The sequence below is a fragment of the Blennius ocellaris genome (genome assembly GCF_963422515.1).
Source record: "Blennius ocellaris genome assembly, chromosome: 9".
Taxonomy (NCBI): Eukaryota; Metazoa; Chordata; class Actinopteri; order Blenniiformes; family Blenniidae; genus Blennius; species Blennius ocellaris.
This window is the reverse complement of record NC_137658.1, coordinates 3,756,493-3,776,200: the sequence shown is the minus strand read 5'-3', so window position 1 is coordinate 3,776,200 and position 19,708 is coordinate 3,756,493. Positions and strand designations below refer to the sequence as shown.

At 48.6% G+C, this 19,708-nt stretch overlaps 1 protein-coding gene across 1 annotated transcript; it reads left to right on the top strand.

Annotated features, from left to right (window-relative positions):
* Positions 1-1,141: 1,141 nt before the first annotated feature.
* On the top strand, positions 1,142-19,594 carry arap3 (ArfGAP with RhoGAP domain, ankyrin repeat and PH domain 3). The gene is made up of 36 exons (XM_080502263.1): positions 1,142-1,204; positions 6,296-6,374; positions 6,501-6,654; positions 6,824-7,696; positions 7,872-7,912; positions 8,090-8,172; positions 8,275-8,342; positions 8,421-8,660; positions 9,024-9,093; positions 9,170-9,290; positions 9,371-9,555; positions 9,775-9,881; positions 10,005-10,204; positions 10,320-10,405; positions 10,489-10,671; positions 10,765-10,909; positions 11,201-11,305; positions 11,836-12,040; positions 12,128-12,230; positions 12,320-12,518; positions 12,679-12,742; positions 12,820-12,983; positions 13,070-13,282; positions 13,623-13,728; positions 13,838-13,985; positions 14,059-14,127; positions 14,235-14,309; positions 14,685-14,802; positions 14,899-15,027; positions 15,134-15,270; positions 15,369-15,451; positions 16,277-16,312; positions 16,419-16,482; positions 16,576-16,713; positions 16,826-16,864; positions 16,940-19,594. Exons 3-36 carry the CDS (start codon positions 6,581-6,583, stop codon positions 17,459-17,461), a joined length of 5,193 nt encoding a protein of 1,730 aa, XP_080358389.1. The 5' UTR covers positions 1,142-1,204; positions 6,296-6,374; positions 6,501-6,580; the 3' UTR covers positions 17,462-19,594.
* Positions 19,595-19,708: the final 114 nt, after the last annotated feature.

Here is a 19,708-nt window from a genome sequence, read left to right as displayed (position 1 = left end):
GGCTCACGTGTAATCTGTTGTTTTAGCGTGTGTGTGTGTGTGTGTGTGTGTGTGTGTGTGTGTGTGTGTGTGTGTGTGTGTGTGCCGAAGAGGACGTGTTGGGCGGGCGAGGAATGCGCTGCCTATCCGGATCTTCTGGCCTCTTATTGTTTCAGGGACTTCCTGTTTCCGCTCTTATTGTGAAGAAGGAAACTGCAGCTTCTTACAGGACGTCCTCCCCGAGCTGCCCCAACACCCCACGGGAGGTGCAGCATCTTCATCACTGCCAATCTCCATTACCATCATCATCATCGGCACAGTCTTCTTCTGAAGCTTCACCGTCATTTTCACCGTTGGTCTCATTCATTATGATTTTCACCATCATCATCATCATCATCCTCATCACTACAATCTTCAGCGTCATCATCATCATCATCATCATGAGAACCACCTTCATCATCGCCATCACCAGCAGCTTCATCAAAATCTTCACCACCAGCACCATCATCATGGTCATCTTCATCCCTACACTCTTCAGCATCACCATCATCATCAGAGCCATCCTCATCATCCTCATCATCATCTGCAGCTTCATTATGATTTTCACCACCATCATCATCATCATTCCTGTCTTCATCGCCACCTTCATCGTCACCACGATCTCCATTATCACAACCATCATCATTGTCATCTTCATCACCACAATGTTCAGCATTTCCATCATCATCATCATCATTATAACCTGCATCTCCATGACAACATTCACCACTACCATCATTATCATCTTCATCACAGCAATCATCATCTTCATCACCATCCGTCAAGTAAAAACACAGACCGACAGCTGATTAAAACCACAGAGAGAAAAACAAGAAAGAAACAAATAGTCCCTTCTTGTTTACAAATAAACAAACTCCACACGTTCAAACCTGCTACTGCGCATGCGTTATAAAATTCACACGAGTCCAAGCGGGCAGGGGAACATCGTGCCGTGTCGATCCTGTCCGGAATCGAACCGGCGCACCATCAAGTGTGCAACTTCCTGTCTGATGTTGGTTTTATTGTGAAAGAGTCCGGAAGCTGCAGCCGCTCTCGTCCTGTTCGACTTGTTGTGTCCGAGTTTCTCCTCCCAGGCGGCCGGTCCTCCTCTCAGTCCGCACCGAGAGACTCGACCCGGGGCAGACCAGGACCAAGACCAGGACCAGGACCAGGACCAGGACCAGAGGTGAGACTGGTTCATGTGTTTGGCTGGATCTGGTCCAGATTGTCGTCACGGATCATTTCGGATCAGTTCGGATCAGTTCCCACAGTCATCAGCTGGTTGATGCGACAGTTTGTTAAAGTAGTTTCTTTTTTTTTTTTTAGTTTAATTAATTAATTAAATTAATTGATTATCAGACTATGCGCGTGCGTGTGTGCGCGCGCGCCACACATTCACAGTTCCCGCTCAGTTAAACTTAGCCTCAGATAAAGTTACTCAGGATTACAGTTACTCAGGATTACAGCCGGTTTCTCAGTAACTTAAGTGACCGCAGAGAAACGGAAGTCCTATTTCATGTTGGGTTTTTTTTGGTTTCTTTTTTTAAATGATGATGAGCCAAATGTTATTTCCACATCCCAGTTCGAGCTGCATGTTCTTCCTCAGCAACCGAGTCTTGATATTCAGAATTAAGAAAGTTGAACATTTTCTGTCCGGCTCTGCCAAGGAGATATTTCAGTTAGCGCGTAATAACCGGCAGTGGGAAACATTCACGCATAAATGTGGAAGTGATGTCGGTTGTTGGCAGCCAGTAAAAAGCCAGACTGAGCGATGATCATGAATATTATTAAAATGTCAATGAGATACAGGCGTGTGTTTGTATGTGTGTGTATTAAAGGGTCAGAGAGATTGAAAAAAGTTGCTTAGAGGAATTAAAGTGTCTAATTCTGATTATTATGGCCATTGTTTATATATCAGATCCCGCAATTAGTCTAATAAACTGTATTGAAAACTTTTCTTTTGGGCTCTTTGCTACTCCTGACCTGCTCTTAATATTTTCTCCTCTATGTGCTTAAGTATTTCTTTCTGCACTGCTTCTCACACTAAAAAAAAAAAAAAAAAAACCAACAACTGGCCTGGGAGGAAGTGTGTCCTCTGCTATCTCAGGTGGAAGTAGTTGCTGCCCTGAGGGCCTGAGTTCTGGAAGAATTCCAGAGGGTCGTCCTCGACTTTTCCTGGTTCGGTCAGTTCTGGGTCCGTGGTCGTGATCCCAGCCGTGTTTCCTCGGTCAAAATGGTCAAAAAAAAATGAGCAGACCAGAGTGGACGGACACTCTTCTGCTGCTCAGGTCTCCTCAACCTGGCGGCCCCGTGAGTCAAAACACTTTTATTCTGAAACCATCAGCCAAAAAAAAAAATCGAGGCTTTGCATCATTGGAGGTCGTGACCTTTGTGCTCCCTGGCGGGGTTAAGAAGAGTTGAGGTTGGACGACGCGCGGCGCCACTGCCGGCGTCTTGGCGTTGAAGAGGGGCGTGTCGCTAACGCACATGTTTGTCCCGACGTCCTGCGTTTCCTCATGCGTGACATGTTTGGGAGTTTATTCTTCCATTTTGTTTATATTTGAGTGGAAAAATAAAAAAAATAAAAAATTGAGCAAGACCTTTGACCTTCTGGACTGAGTGGAGCTTCTGCAGGCTTGAGTTCAGGATGGAGGAATCTTTCTCCGTCACGGTGGCAGCGTTGTGTTCTGGGGGGGGTTATCTGATCTGATTTTAAGATTTTTTGTTGGAAAGTACTTAGTTACTTGATTGTGACGTGAGTTTTTTTTTTTTTATTGTTTTTCTGTTCCGTCAAATGGGGAATAGAGAGACTTTGAAACGTTGCTGCTCCTCTCTGCTCCTCTCCGCTCCTCACTGTGGTTACAGTCTGGGACCAGGAACAATCAGCCTTCTGTATGCCTCAATAAAGCCTCTCTGTTGTTGTTCTGCCCCCCCCAACCCCCCTTTCTCTCTGTGTGTGTATGGCAAGGAGTATATCCATGTGTGTGTGTGTGCACAGTGTGAAGGAAGGTGGAAGTCTTCATGTTGGGGGCGAGTCTTGCTGTGTGGACGCTTCTGCACTGTAGAGTCTTCTAGGTACTGTGGGGGGAGTCTTGCAGACTATGGGGGTATTTGTTCATTGGGGGGGGGGGGTTGGGGTCTGGACTTTCCTGTTAGAATGCAGCCTGTTGAGTGTGCAGATTGTTGTTGAGTCTTAACTGTGTGGACGGTCCGCCGACTATGGGGGGACCGCTTGCTGGGACAGCCTGCGCTATGGGGGTCTGTACTGTGAGAACGTCTGCAGACTTTTGTGGGTGCAGACTGTCGGCAAGTTTGTACTGTGGGAGGGTGCATAGTGTTTGGACTTTAGCGTGAGCGCTGCAGACTGTGGGGGGGTGGAACAGGTGTGTGTGATGGTGTTTGGAGAAGAAGAAGAAGAAGAAGAAGAAGAAAGAGGATTAAGGCGGGATGAAGAGGAATGTGAGACTCTGGGGGAAGACGGGGGAGGGAGGAGAGGAAAGGGTGTGTTTGGTGTTCGGGGAAAAGGATTAAGCGCGAAGAGGGAATCAATAACAGATTCACACATTGTTAGAGGCTGAGTTGTTTCTCTCGCGAGCGTCATTGTATTACATTATAGTAAATCTACCAAAAAATCAAAGCAGGGATACAAGATTGACATTTATAGTGAGTCTGAGCACTTTGTACTGTGGTTTTATGTTTGTTCCTTCACTGATATCAACAGATATAATCATAGATTTTCTATTTACTGGTACTAATTTACATACAGTACAGTGTGAGGTTCCCTCTTTGAACTCCTACTGTCTTTTTGAAAATCTGATTACAATCCCGTACTTGTGCTTCATATGATGCTGTGCTCATCTGTGGTGAATCATGCCGCGCTGTGATTGGTCGGAACGAGCCGCTTCAAGATAATCCTGGACTGTGGATGTCCGCTAAATGAGGAACTATAGTAACGATTGTGCTGACAATAATTGATAGTAATGATCATTTTAACAGCGTGTGTCAGGTGTTTTTTTTTTCTTCTTTTTTTTTCTGAATCATCTCTGGATGTTTATGAGTGGAAGTCAGATGGGAGGAGTCGCTTCCTCAGCTCCACCTCCTCCACCCATATCCTGCCTCCTCCTTTTCATTAAGGACACTCTGCAAAACAAAATTATTAATATTATTTTACACTTTTAAGAATTTAAATTTTCATTCTGAACTGAGAGCTGTTGATTGAAGGTGCTTCATATTTGTAGGCGTGTGTCGGTACGAGTATGCACGCGCCAACACTCTGCAGCATTGTGCTACTGGAGGTGTTCGTCAGGAGCGTCTGGTACAGAAGTTCTTCCTGCTGCTCTGGAATCAGATGTTTCTGTGTGGAGGAGGAAGCTGCCGTGACTCACATCCTCAGGCTTTGTTTTCCTGCTGCAGTGTGTGAGTGTCTGTGTGTGTGTGTGTGTGTGTGTCAGTGTGTGTACTTCACTGTGTGAGAGTGTGTCAGCGTGTGTACTTCACTGTGTGAGAGTGTGTCAGCGTGTGTACTTCACTGTGTGTGTGTGTGTGTGTGTGTGTGTGTCAGTGTGTGTACTTCACTGTGTGAGAGTGTGTCAGTGTGTGTACTTCACTGTTATGTGTGTATCAGTGTGTGTACTTCTGTGTGAGAGTGTGTCAGTGTGTGTACTTCACTGTGTGAGCGTGTGTACTTCACTGTGTGTGTGTGTGTCAGTGTGTGTACTTCACTGTGTGTGTGTGTGTGTGTGTGTGTGTGTGTGTGTGTGTGTGTGTGTGTGTGTGTGTGTGTGTGTGTGTGTGCGTATGTCAGAGTGTGTGCTTCACTGTGTGAGAGTGTGTCAGTGTGTGTACTTCACTGTGTGAGTGTGTGTACTTCAGTGTGTGAGTGTGTCAGAGTGTGTACTTCACTGTGTGAGAGTGTGTACTTCACTGTGTGAGTGTGTCAGTGTATGTACTTCACTGTGTGAGAGTGTGTACTTCACTGTGTGAGCGTCATTGTTACCGTGGCCAATATTCTTCGTTGTTACGTCGTCAGGTCCAACCACTCGCTTGCAGTTTCTCACATTTTGCCTAATTTGTCACGCCACTGTCGTGTTATATTAAAGTTGTGTGTTTTAGTAGTGTTGTGTATTATGAGGACGCAGTGGCGCCTGTGCTATGACAGCACTTTGTATTATTGTAAGGCAGTGCTTTAAGACAGTGTAATAACTTGTGTATTAATGTACAGTGTGTGATTAATGTACAGTGTGTGATTGTAACTCAATGTTTTCCATCAGTGTGACGTGTTATCATTGTACAGGCTGCGTGTTGTGATTGCAGCTCTTGCCTCGTCGGGAGAAGGTCACGGAAATGCGCACGCCAGATTCACTGTTGACCTTAAGTTGCCCTTAAGTGTGTGTGTGGCTGTTTGACTGTCTGTGTTGCTTTAAGTTATCACAATGTATTTTGACAGTACAATGTTTCAAGGTAGTGCAGTACAGAGTAACTATTTAGTAGTTATCTATTGTGTCATATTAATTGTTATGATCCCTTGTTGAAAACAGAAAAAAAAAATCAAGGAGACAAAGTGGTTGTGGGGAAAAACTTGTTTTATTTGTACAAAGACATACAAAATGGATGCTTCAGTTATGCCAAATAAATAGAAGTTTTAAAAAAAAACAGGCCCCGTGTTAGAAACCTCTGGCCTAGACTATAGTAAAAACAGAAGTAGAAAACAAAAAAAGCCAGACTTTTAGGTCTAATGTGCAACACAAACCACCAGCACCAACCAGTCACTCAGTGTTTTTGACAGAAAAGAGCTTTCGTGAATTAAAAATGAAAAAGGGTGGAGCAAATTCACCTGATCCACAAACCTTTTTTTTTTTTTTTTTTACACAAAAAACAAGAAACACAAGAGGGGAAAAAAGAACAGGATATCTGCAGAGCTCTTTTGTTCAGAGAACTAAAAGCCGATGGTGATGACCTACTTGAATACTGCAGGTGGACAACAACTCACAAAACAATTAACAGAGCGAGAGAGAGAGAGAGAAAGAAACATACAGTAATGTAGTGTGTTAAAGTCATGTGTGTTTCACTAATGTGGTGTGTTGTAGTATTGAGGTAGTGTTATAGTATTTGTGCATCGTAATATGGCTGTATTTTTGGCCACTCGGAAAGAAAGTGTGAAATCTCCAGCTAAAATAGAAAAACTGAGATCAGAGTGCTGCTTACTGGAGGTTCCTGGGTTTTCTGACAGTAGAATTCAGTTTCGGTTTGGGAGGCTGACACACTCTCTACTTTGAAGGTTCGGCCGAAGACAGAACAGAAGACGAATTCGGGCCCCCCTGGGTGAATTCTTATGAAGAATTCCTTCCTGCTTCATGGTTCGTCACCTCATCCTTGGGATTCCTGTGTTTCTGGTCAATACAGAGGACGATGGTTGTCGAATTAATTTTGCTGCCAGCGGCGGTTGGTCAGTAACCTTCCCGTTTGTCTCTTTTGTCCTGCAGATGGACGTGTGTCCGCTGTCCCCGCTCTAGGTCAGTGATGGCCAACGTGTCCACGGGCAGGGAATCCCGATCCAGACTCCATGTTGGTTGTCATGGCCTCGCTGGATGGAAGCACGCCGGTTGAGACATTTCTGGCAGCGATCCATCTGGAGAGGTGAAACACACACACACCGATACCTTCAACGTGGACCTGCAGGCTGCAGACTGACCAACAAGCTGATGACGTGACGACCTGACAATTGTCCTGTTTAGAAGTTTTGAGTCGTTAAATCATCATCTTCTAATGCCACCAGAATGACGACATGTGTGTCTGTTCCTGACAGGTACTTAGACACGTTCCGTCGAGCCAGTCTGGTTTTGGCCCGAGACTTCACTCACTTAGATCATGACGCGTTGGTCAGTTTGGGAGTGACCGCCACCGGACATCGAAAGAGGATCCTGCGATTGGTCAGTTATCTCCAGAGGACAGAGGGTCAGAGGGCCGACCAGAAAGGAGATCGCCCCCGCGGCCGTTGTCAGTCGGTTTGTTCTTCGGACCAAGGGCGCAGCGGCGCGGGGCCAGTCGACTTCGAGGCGTTCCGAAACAGCTCGGTGCCAAACCTCTCCGCCATGTTGACAAACTCCGACGCCGGTCGAGCGCCGGTGAAACCGGTCCCCAAACCCAGAACCGTCTTCAACCGCCGTCGAACCACACCGGTCCACTTTTGCCCCATGCCAGAGCCAGCAGCTCAACGGAGACTGTCCCAGGAATCCATCGGTTTCACGGTGCTGGAGGACCTGACCCCTGGGAAGACGTCTGCGTCTAATGAGCTCTCTGGCTGTCGACCGCCAAGTCGGGCCGGAAGGACGAGGACCACGTGCAGCCCCTCTCTGGCTGACACCGGAGGCCTGTTGCCTCCTGTTCCCCCACGCCTGAACCGCAGGGCCACCCCAGCTTCGTCACAGGAATCCCCACCCGCTTCTCCACCTGTACGCGCCGAGCAGAACCCAGCTGTTTCCCCGCTGACCTCCCTTCCTGCATCCTCTCCCGGGAACTCTCATGGGCCCGGGGCAATGGAGATGGTCTCTAACGACATCTACTGGGGTACCTTACCCAGCACCGTTGGTCCCAGTGGTCATCGGAGTTACTGCAATCAGAAGTCAGCGCCTCCAACGCCTCCAAGACAGACCCCAGACCGGAACCTCGAAAGAAACAGGTTGGTTTTACGTAAAAATGTTCGGCCTGTTGTCCTGAACCTCTGGTCTCTGACCTCGACCACAAGGGGAGGAAGTGAGGATGTCAGACCTGGTCTATGACTGAGCTCTGTTGTTTAAATCCTGCAGTATTCCTTTTTTTTTTTTGTTACTGATCACTAACGTGTGTGTTTTCAGTGGCAGCACTTTAAGTAACACCTCTTCAGGATCAGCAAGAGGTGAGTCCAAACTCTCTGACGTACCTGAAGCTATTTGAAGGTTTTTTTAATAGAAATACAGAAACGTGAAATACAATCTGTTAGTAAATCAGTTTTAAAAGCTCAAGTGTCCTCAAATGATTTTCATCCGAACAAGGAGCAGGATCAGTCTTATTGTGGGTTTGTCCTGTTAAGCAGAGTCGACTGAGGATCCAGAGGAGGAGATCAGTCCATACTGTGAAACGGTTTTCCAGAGCCGACGGCCGCCGAATGTCAGTGAGGTGAGACGGAAAACCGGCTGCCATTTTTCTTCACTCAACACCGTTTCCTTCCCGCTCGTCGCTCAACACAAGACACCTCGAACAAAAGTCTTCTATCTGCAGATGGAGAGACTCAAATCAGATGGACAGGAGCTGAGGGGGATCGAGGACAAACACACTGAGGATCATGGGTAAAAAAATACACTGAGTGGGAATTACAGAACCAATGACCGAGGCCTTGTTTGATCTGGTGTGTTTTTGACCTTCAGGTCTCAGAAGCAGTCCTGGACGAAGCGTCTGTCCCATGCTTTGCTTTCCGGAGATTCTCTGGGTTACAGCACTCTGGGGGAGGCTCCGCCCCCTCTCCGCGGTCACCTCCTGCCGCCTCACGTCTCCTCACCCGAGGCTGAGGACGACCTGACCATTTCCCCGTATGCCAGCTACACGTCCCTGACGGAGCGAGCGCCCCCCATCATCAGCGGGTGGCTGGACAAGTTGTCTCCCCAGGGGTGCGTTTGATTCGGAGACCCGGTCGGAGGCACCTGGACCACTTTAACTTTCGCGGGTTTTAACGTCTGCTTGTGTGTTGGTCAGGCATCAGAGGTCAGGGCATGCTGCTCTGCTGCGCCTCTTCCTCTCTGCTCCTCCCTGTATCTCCTCCCTCCTGAGGAGCTGCCTCATCATCGTTCTCTCCTCTTCCTCCTCCTCCTCCTCCTCCTCTTTCTCTCGGTGTGTTTCTGTTTTTTTCTTCTGGTGGCTTTTCCTTTAACTCTTTCCATCAGAGCTCAATCTGTCTGTGTTCACCGACCAGCTGTGTCATCTGTGGTCACATTTACTCCTGTAGGTCTGATTTTTTTTTCTTTATCTCTCAGGAACTATGTTTTCCAAAAGCGCTTTGTGAAGTTCGACGGGAAGAACCTGATGTACTTCGGCAGTGAGAAGGTAGGCAGCCTCCCCCGCCGCTAATCTACGCTGAGCTCCACCGTCAGGCCTCTCACCCGTATCTGGCGTCTTCCAGGACGTCTACCCCAAAGGAGTCGTCCCACTGGCTGCTATTCAGATGGCTCGTCCAGCCAAAGACAACAAGTTTGAACTGGTGACCAGCCACCGGATTTTCGTGTTCCGGACGGATAATGAAGGTAGTTGGGATGTGCCAGACACGTCGATAGTATTGGTATTATGCTATATTCTACTATATTATATGTGTCCTATGTGGCAGTGCTGAGGCGGCGCTGGGTGTCCACGCTGCAGGAACATGTCCGGGAGCAGCTGGTGTTCGGACGCCGGCGTTTCGGACCCGGACCGCACTGCCAGAAACACGGACCGCTGGAACTGAAAGGAATCAAATCCAAGGTGTACGCCGCCATCAACACCGACCAGATCTGGCTGCACAAGAATGAACAGGTGAGAACAGGTGAGGATATAAACAGAACGGGTGGGAATAGCGGAGGATAGGAACTGATCCAAACAGAACCTAATAACTAGGAATAGGTGGGAACAACTGAGAGCAGCCAAAAACAGCAGGTGGGAACAGGTGAGGGGAATTATAGATGTAGTAGGTTACAGCCAAGAAAAGCTCAGATCAAGTGAGATTTGAATAAGCAAATGTATGTGTATCCACAGTGTTTCCGAAACGGAATTGGTATGACAGTGATTGAAGCAAGAGGAGCAACGATTCGAGACGGGAAACACCGCAGCTTTGACCTCATCACACCGTACAAGAGCTTCAGGTAGAAAAATCCCCCTCCGGACACTGCGCCACGCCTCTTCCTGTCTACAATCCTGTGCTCCATGTTCTTGTTTTCTGTGTCCCACCTCCTCACGTCCGCCTCGCCGTTCTCCGCCAACCTCAGCTTCACGGCCGACTCAGACCGCGAGAAGCGGGACTGGATGGAGGCGCTTCAGGAAGCCATCGCCGAGACGCTGTCGGATTACGAGGTGGCGGAGAAGATCTGGTCGAACCGATCAAACCGGTCATGTGCCGACTGCAAGGCCCCAAACCCAGACTGGGCCTCCATCAATCTGTGCGTGGTCCTCTGCAAGAACTGTGCAGGTACAACGAGAACCGACCCGAACCACCACTGCCCACAGACATGAGACCAACCGCGGACTCATCTTACACCAGGTTACCTCAAATTAATACAGTGTGTGTGTGTGTGTGTGTTCAGGGCAGCACAGAGGCTTGGGCTCAATGGTTTCCAAAGTTCAGAGTTTGAAACTTGACACGAGTGTTTGGAGTAACGAGATCGTCCAGGTGAGTTGAGGAGCCGCCCGTCTTCATCATGACGACCCCCCGTTCCCCCAGAGACACATCTGTTTGTCTCGTTCCTTCCTCAGCTCTTCATCATGGTTGGAAACGACCGGGCCAATGACTTCTGGGCCGCTCGCGTGACGCCGGCAGACGAGTTGGACTGCGACGCCTCACCCGAGCTGAGGAGAGACTTCATAACCCAGAAGTACAGGGAGGGTCGATTTCGCCTCCCTCACCCGACGTTCGGCAGCCAGGAGGAGCTGCTCAAGGTGCCTCAAACGTCTCCTCGCAAGTCGCAAGCTTCTTTGTCGGGGTCTGTCATCGATTCGCTGGTTGACGTCTCCCGTACGTCTGTCCTGCAGGTCTTGTGCGCGGCAGTCTCTGAACAAACGCTCCTGAAAACCGTGACTCAGATCTTTTCGGAAGCTGAGTCAGCGCGACTCGCCGACGGTTCAAACGGCTGCCAGCAGCAACAGACCCACCAGCTGGATTCCCACGACATATCAGGTGATTTACTGAACTCGACTTTACTCAGCTGTAATTACCTGTAAGCTGAAATCTGCAGAACCTAAGTTTAATCCTTATATGATCTGTAGAACCAGAAGTCTAATTCCCGTCTGTAGCTGTGTTTAATCTGCTGTTGTCTGCTCTGTTCTCCCTGGAAGATGTGTCTGGTTACTGTTTTCTGATCTCAATGAAGAGTATTGTGTTATTACCGTGTTCCTCTCATTGCGCCTCTTTGATTGTTCAAACGCCAGGTGATTACGCCCTTGGCTGACTTTCTGCCGCTGTCCTCAGATCCCAGTGTTTACGATGAGATCATGCAGCCTGTCCTTCACTCCGGCTTCCTCTACAAGTCCAGCTCCGCCAGCAGAGGGACTCTGTCCAGAAGAACCCGGGAAGGTAGGAGGAGACTTACCAGTGACTTTCTCAACCACACCAAACTCTTAGACAGTAAAAAAAAAAACATACATTTACAGGTTTTTTTGTTCATATTACTGCTGAATACCGAGGAGGCAGAATTCACTCTGGACCTTGAATCACTTGGTTGCTCTTAAAGTTCCATTTCATTTTCACCCCCATGGCTGCTGCTTCTCTGTGACATCATGTTATATTGTTCACTTGCATAAACTTCCATCAGTCCATCAGCTGAGCCGAGGAAGGAAAGCTGGAGCTTGTTCTATAAGAGATGAGCTGAATAGATGAAAACACTGTGTCCTATTATACGTCAGTCACACAGTTACAGTTAAAGACTCTCTGATAATACAGTTATTTACGGTTTTCCACCTCCGAGCTTATGATGTTAATAATACCACACGGGGAGAACACTCTCTGACTTGTCTGAGTGCTACTACATATCTCAAATCGAATCATGTTCACATAGTTTGGGGCCCCATGTTGTAAGTAATAAACATAATGTTGTGTTGTTGTAGACTTCCAGAAGTTCTGGTGCACAGTGGATCAGTCCCTGCTCCTCTATGAGGCTGACCGGTCGTCTGAACCCTGCCTGCAGATCAGCGTGAAAGATATTGTGTGTTTGGGCGTCAACCGACCCGACTCCTCTTCCTCTTCCTCCTCCTCCTCCTCCTCCTCCTCCTCCTCCTCCTCCTCTTCCTCCAACCACGGATTCATCGACAGGTTTGTCTCTCTTCAGCCATGTTTGGACTCTAAAGCGTCGTGTCGTGGCCTCGGAGTCTCGAGTATTGTGTTTCTTGCGTGTTGCAGATTCCGTTACACCTTCGAGTTGTACTTGAGGTCCGACAAAGTGTATCAGTTTGGTTTGGAGGCGGCCGACAACCTGCACAGCTGGAGCAGAGCCATCGGAAAGGTCCGCACTTCAGTCTCGGCTCGGGCTTTTAAGTGTCATTCCGGAGCTTCTTCTCTAATCCTGGTTTCATCTACGTGACTCCCCTTCAGGCCGCCACTCCGCTCAGCTGCCACTGCCTGCTGACGCGTCAGTTTGAGCGCGTGGGCCTGCTGCGGTACCGCGCCATGCTGGACCCCCAGCAGTGGAAGGAGGCCCACTTCGTCCTGCAGAAATCCAACCTCTTCATCTGCCCCCGCAACGAGGGAGCGGCTGAGGACATCATCAATCTCAACCGCCTGCAGGAGCTCAGTCAGTGTCTCCATGCTCCCGTTCCTGGTTCTAGGTTCCAGGTCTAGCTCCAGGTCCTGGTTCTGGTTCTGGTTCCCAAGTCCAGGTCCAAGACCTGGTCTACCGATGCAATCCGGCGGTGGGCTGCGTGAGCTCTGACAAGTCTGTGTTTGTGTTGAAGGTGTCGTCTCGGAAACTGAGAACCAGGATAAGAAGGACGTCCTGGTTCTGGTGGAGAAAGGAAGGTAAGATGGCGGGGGGTGAGGTAGGGGGGACACCCCGTTCTGGTTCTGGTTGTGGTCTGACTGTTCCGGTCTGTCAGGACTCTGCACCTGCAGGGTATCTGTCGGACAGATTTTTCTCTGTGGCTCGCAGACATCCAGCGGGCGGCCGGCGGGAAAGGGAACACTTTGAGGGAGCAGCAGCTGAGCAGGAACGACATCCCCATCATCGTGGACAGCTGCATCGCCTTCATCACTCAGTATGGTGAGGAAGAGGAGGACGATTCCCGATGTGCGCACACACGATAACTGCCCGCCGGTTGAGCGTGACGGTTCTTCTGGTCCCTGCAGGTCTCGGCCACGAGGGCATCTACAGGAAGAACGGAGCCAAATCCAGAATCAAACTGCTCATGGAGGAGTTTCGAAAGGATGCCCGAAATGTCAAACTGCGGATCGGTGACCACTTCATCGAAGACGTGACCGACGTTCTCAAGAGGTTCTTCAGAGAGATCGAAGACCCCATATTCATGGCCGACCTCCACCCACTGTGGCAGCAGGCAGCGAGTGAGTCCACTTGATTTCGGATCGGGTTTTGGTCTTCACTCTGTTTTGTCGGGTTCGGGTTCGTCTCAACGTCGTCAGTTTGTGCCGTTGGGTTCGTGTTGTCGGTCGTAATCGACCTGACCAGGTTTTCTCTCTCTGCTGTCAGGTCCTGGTCGTCAGTCGGTATTGTTGTGTTCTGTCAGGTGTTCATTCTCTCGGGATCTAGTTTCTTCAGAAGTTTGCAGTAATGAAGCAGACTCATTATAACGTCATCTGTCCAGTGAGGGACCCGCTGAGATCTGAGCTGAGAAACACTGAGAAATGAAGTGAATTAATTCAGATTCCGGTCCTCCCGCTTCAGAAATCTCTCCGAAGCATTCCAGGCTTGAACGTTACAAAGAAATCATCCGCAGCCTCCCACGAGTGAACCGCACAACACTGGCTGCTCTCATCAGTCACCTGTACAGGTGAGCTCACTTCTCACCACCACCACCACCATCATCATCATCACCATCACTGTGATCATCGTTCTTCATCACCCTCCCCTCCTCCCCCTCATCCTCCTCTGTCCCTCAGAGTCCAGAAGTGTGCCGACCTGAACCAGATGTGCACCAAGAACCTCTCGCTGCTCTTCGCCCCCAGCCTGTTTCAGACGGACGGGAAGGGAGAGCACGAGGTGAAGATCATGGAGGATCTGATCGACAACTACCTGCAAGTGTTCGACGTGAGTAACTTCCGGGTAGGTCGTCTTTTGCGTGTCCTTCCCACGCTGCCGCTGACCTGCGTCACCGTTTCAGATCGACGAGGAGCATCAGACTCAGATTGAGCTGGAGATCAGCCTCATCACTTCCTGGAAGGACACTCAGGTACAGTCACACCCCCCCTCTTCCTCCTCCTCCTCTTCCCCGTGATGTAACACAATGGTTCCAATGTGGTTCGTATGGTAAACCATTGTGTGTGTGTGTCTGTGTAGCTCTCTCAAGCTGGAGATCTGATCATTGAAGTCTATCTGGAGATGAAGATACCCGACTGCTGCATCACTCTCAAAGTAGGTCCGACTGCATTCGTGTTTCTGACTCACGTTTAATGTGGAATCACTGTCGTTGCTGTTGGCGACTCGCTGCCACTGAATAATTCATGACTGTTACTGACATAAGTGTTACTGATAAGGCTGTTGATGTTCTCATTGTCGCTGTTGATAACAACATAGTGGCCTCAGTGGTGGACTGATGTGCAGACACAGGAGACAGGTTGCACTCCGATCTGCTGACTGACCTCTGACCTCTCTATGGGGGGGTGGGTGGTGCCTGACGGGCCAGTGGGGGAAGCAAGTGGCAGTACAGTTGTTCCTCTGAGGCTCACCTCGTTTCCCTCTTCCTGCATTGTTTCGCGATGACGTCACTGTGACCTCTGACCCCCGCAGGTCTCCCCCACAATGTGTGCCGAGGAGTTGACCAATCAGGTTCTGTACATGAGGAACGTCCCTGCATCCGACAAAGAAGTGTGGATGACGTTTGAGGCGATCGAGGATGGTCAGCTGGGTGAGCGAGCGCCACATGCACACACACACACACACACACACACACACACACACACACACACACTCAGCCACCCCTGACCGTCTGCTGTCGTCTCAGAGCGTCCGTTGCATCCCAAAGAGAAGGTCCTGGAGCAGGCGCTGCAGTGGTGCAAGATGGCCGACCCGAGTTCCGCCTACCTGGTGGTGAAGAGGGTTCCTAAAGGGGAAGGTCTCACCATCCTCACATGTAAGTCCACATCCAACTGGGAGACCAACCTGTGAGGACAGTCAACGTCTCGCCTCCGTCTTTACTTTTTTGCTCCCGTCCCCCTCTGTCTCCGCCCGCCTCTCAGCCTACAGGAGTGAGATCATGAAGGTGGGCTTGTTGCGGTGTCGTGAGGAGCCTCCGAAGCTCCTGCAGGGCACCAGGTTCCAGGAGAGAACGTTCCAGATCCGAGATCACAAGCTGCTGCTGCTCAAAGATAAGAAGGTGGGGTGGAGGTCCAGGGTTGGTGGAGCTGAACTTGCCTCACGCAGCCATTCTGATGCTTTTTTAAAAATTTTTTATTAATACGTATTTGTGCACAGAGCCTCCGCCCAGAGAAGGAATGGTCACTGAAATCCATGAAGATCTACATCGGTATCCGGAAGAAGTTGAAAGCGCCGAGCAGGTACACGTTGTTCTAACAGGTGACACTGTTGCTCGGCTGCAGATACCTGGACCTCGCCTGCTTCCACGCAAAAGCGTTTCACTTCCATCGCCACTTTCCTTCAGTGGTCAAACGTATCGAGGGAAATGTGGGAAAGCAAGTCACGAGTTCTCATCAGAAAACCTTTGTTTAGATTAGTGGAGAAACATCCGCTGTTAAAGCAGTAAAACATCTGATCCGCTTCAGATTCACAACTTCCTGTCTGAGAACTCCCTCTTTTAGAGCTTCCTGTTAGGCGGCTTCCTGTTTGAGAACGTCCTGTCTGGGTACTTCCTGCTTTGGAACTGTCAATAAGTCTGGTCAAAATCGAAACCCGAGCTTTCACTCATTATCTGTTCTCAGTGGACAATAATAGATTTCATGAGCAAAGACGTGAGGAAGAATCACTTCCTGTTCTTGGACTGTGATGTACACATTAGGAAAGACAGGAGACTCCACATTGAGCTGTGCAGACAACCCACACAATACTTCTGTCACTCACACGCCACCCGTTGCAACATAATAGAGTCAAGGAGCACAAACATCTGAAAACTGGACCATATGAGTGTGAACATAAACATTGAGTTGAGATTCCTGCGCCAATGAAGCCACTTGGAAAAGACATGACAGAGTCCAGTTGAAATTAATCAGTTGCTTTGAGATTCTCAATATCAGTTTATCTGAGAACTTCCTGTCTCGGAACTTCCTGTCTGTTTCACTTCATCCTTTTTTACGGCAACGGTCAGATAAGATTAGAGTAGCTGGGAGGCTGGTTCCGCACTAAGTTCTGCCTGTGTCTTGCTACAGGTGGGGCTTCACCGTCATGTCAGAGAAACACCAGCTGTAAGTACCTCCACCTCCATGTTGTGTGTGTGTGTGTGTGATGGCATAGCAGTAGTGCAGCAGGGTTGATGGTGTGTGTGTGTGTGTGTGTGTGTTTCTCCTGTAGATTCTTGTGCTGCAGCTCAGAGGTTGACCTGTGGGACTGGATCACCAGCTTCCTCAAAGCTCAGGTCAGGAACCCCCCATCCCCCCCCCTCCTCCGGGCTGCAGACCTATCCACCCCCACCCCTCCAGCTGCAGTGACGCCGCCTCCTCTCTTTCAGAACGACGACCCCGGCCCCCCGCTGCTCCGACGACACTCTTCGTCTGACATCTCCAAGCAGAAGTTCGGCACCATGCCGCTGGTCCCCATCAGGGGAGACGAGAGCAACAGCAGCATGCTGTCAGCCAATCAGACGCTGGTATGGTAGCCTCGGACGCAAACTGTGCTGCAGCCCCCTTCACGCCGCGTCGGAACGTTTTGTCTTCATGATCTCGTGTGATTTCTGACTGCGGTTCTCATTCCCTTTGTAGAGGAAACTCCATGACCGAAGGACTCTCTCCATGTACTTTGTGAGTATCTGAAGTTGTGAGCGCTGACTCAGCACTTTTCTGGGGCTCATTTTTTCCCCCCCGTCGTTTCTTCAGCCCATGAAGGTCCAGCAGGACTCGTGCGAGGAGCGTTCCGAGTCCCCGGACCTCCCCGAGCCGCTCTACGAGGAGGTGGGGGACTTTGGCCTGCAGGTACTCAAATCTCTGGAGACCAGCTTCCTGTCCAGCAGCGCCGCAGAGACCCAGGAGGTCCAGGATTCAATACGCATCCCCCTGGAACCCGGCGCTCCGGAGCACGTCGTCGCCCCAGAGAAGGTCTGCGTGGAGACGGCGAAGCAGGTCTGCAGCGCGGCGGCAGCGGGAGGAAGAGGAGGAGCGGCGGAAGGTGAAGAGCGCAGCTCTGCAGACTCGAAGGCTGCGAGGAGGAGACGGCAGCAGCTGCAGGGAGTCTGCACGCCGTCACAGGAGCTGCTCCTGCAGGAGCTGTCGTCAGCCTTCACCAAGAAGGCTGACGGGGAGGAGGAAGAGGAGGACGAGCAGCTGGAGGAGGAAGAGGAAGAGGAGGAGGAGGAGGAGGAGGAGGAGGAGACTTCAGCTCTACAAACTCTCAGGCCATGAGACGGAGGCAGCAGCTGCAGGGAGTCTGCACGCCATGACAGCAGCTGCTTCGTCACCAAGAAGACAGAGGAGGAGGAGGAGGAGGAGGACGCGAGGCCGTGTGATGTCTGTCCCTGACTGAGGAGACAGGGACGTGTCCCTGGGAGTTTTTTTTTTTCACGTGACCCGTTCTGCTGCGGTGGAGGGTCAGTCGGTGGACGGCCCGCGTGCGTTAACAGCTCTCCGCCTGCGGGGGCGCCGCAGCCGCATGACTCCCACAGGAAGCTGGACGAGAGGATGGACGGAGACGAGTGTGTCCGTCTCATTCACCACCTCATCAGACACGCTGGTGCCGTGGAGGCGTCACAGAGCGTGGGGAGATGAATCAGTATGAAAATAATCCTGTGTTTATGTGTAGAATTGTCTCAAATCTGCTGAGAAACGTCACTGTGTTTGTGAGTCTGGAGGCAGCAGTTTCTTTAAACTTTCACGAACCAATAAAAAAAAATTAAAAACAACAACCCACAAAGAACCTGAAGTCTGTCGATGTCAGCCTACAATCAATCCAACACCAGTATGAAACTGGTCCAAAAGTCACTTTAATACAGAACCAGTCCAAACACAAGTCCTACAGGAGTTAAAAAAATTAAAAAAAAGTCATCATGTCTATGTTTCAAAAGCCAATAAACGCAGTGTTAGATTTGAGAATAAAGTCACTTATTAAATTAAATCACTGATTTCACACCTTCGACAGGTTTTGGCTCCAGCAGGATTGTTTGTCCATTATTGTTTGAAGCTTTTTTTTTTTTTTTTTTACATTGTACAATGACCTCATACTCTCCTCAATGTACTAAACACGCTCATTAAAAAAAAAAGCTATTTACAGTCTTCTCTACTTGTTTCTCTGGTAATTCAATACATATTCAGCTCCATCCCTTGTTTCCTGTCAGCAACACAAACGCTGTGGAGGAAAGAAAGTATAAAAAGACGACGGGGGAAGTTAAAGCTCTCTGTTCGGAATGTAAGAACAATATCAAGAGCTCAACCAGCAAGAGACAACAAGCACCAGAAATATAGGATTCTAACAGATGCAAACCCCAAAATGTAACAAGTTAAACCAACAGAGGACTGTTGGAGTTTATTCAAATGTCATGTTCTGACACTTTAAGTAAGAAGGAGTAAGGACTGGTCGGAAACCATCTAAATGCCAGCTAAACATATTTAAAAAGAGTGTAAAACAACCATAAAACTAGTCATAGCCGTTAAAATGAAACAAAATCATTCAGCGACTTCAGAACCAGTGAGTCAGAATCCAGTTAAGAAAATCAAAAAAACTGTTAAAACAGTTAAAAATCACCTAAATATAAGTTTAAAAACAATGAAAATTACAATAGAAATTAATAGAAGCTAATAGAATTCTATTTCCATTGCTTTTAACTGGTCTTTGCTTGTTTCTCTGTAACTGTTTTTTTTTGTAAATAATATACAAAAGATTTTACTTCCTTTATTAGATTTATCTTAAGAAATCTCTTACCTTATTTATTCTTTTTATGCTGTTTTTTAAAACATTTATGATGTATTTCTTTTATTAATATATTTCTTATGTCTTTGCTTTTTTCTGTACTTCCTTAATTTTGTATTTCTTTGTAAAGCACTGTGAATTGCCCCTGTGTTTGAATGGCGCTCTATAAATACACTTTGCCTTAAAACAAATCAGAGAATAGTTAAAACCGGTAAAAATGATTTAAAATTAGTCAGAACAGACAAATTGACTTAAAAAAAATATAGAGGCAGTTATTGTGCCCCCTAACGGTCAGAGTCCTGAACTACAACAACAAAGAACATATTATTGATAATAGACAATAAAAAATGGCTTTATCTCTTCTGGTTGTCTGCTGGGTTTGAATTGTTTAAAGAGGAATAGAGGATGAAAGGCCTCTGATAATAAATTCACGTTTTTAACTTTATCCTCCACTTTCTTATTTTTTTTTAATCAGGATTTATTATTACGCATTTAAAAGAAATAATTCACACTGGACGAGGAATTCCACAAAATGTTCACTGCATCTACAACTTCCTTTAGATCTCTGGCGTCATCAATTGGTCAATATTTTTTTTATGTGGCTTTAGAGAATAAAAGTCTTTTCTATGTGAGCTTGTGGCGCCGTCTCATTCAGGGGGGGGGGGGGGGGGGGGGGGGGGGGTGATGCCCAAAAACGCATTCTCAGGAAACAAACAAGCTCTTTATTGTTGGAAAATGTGACGGAA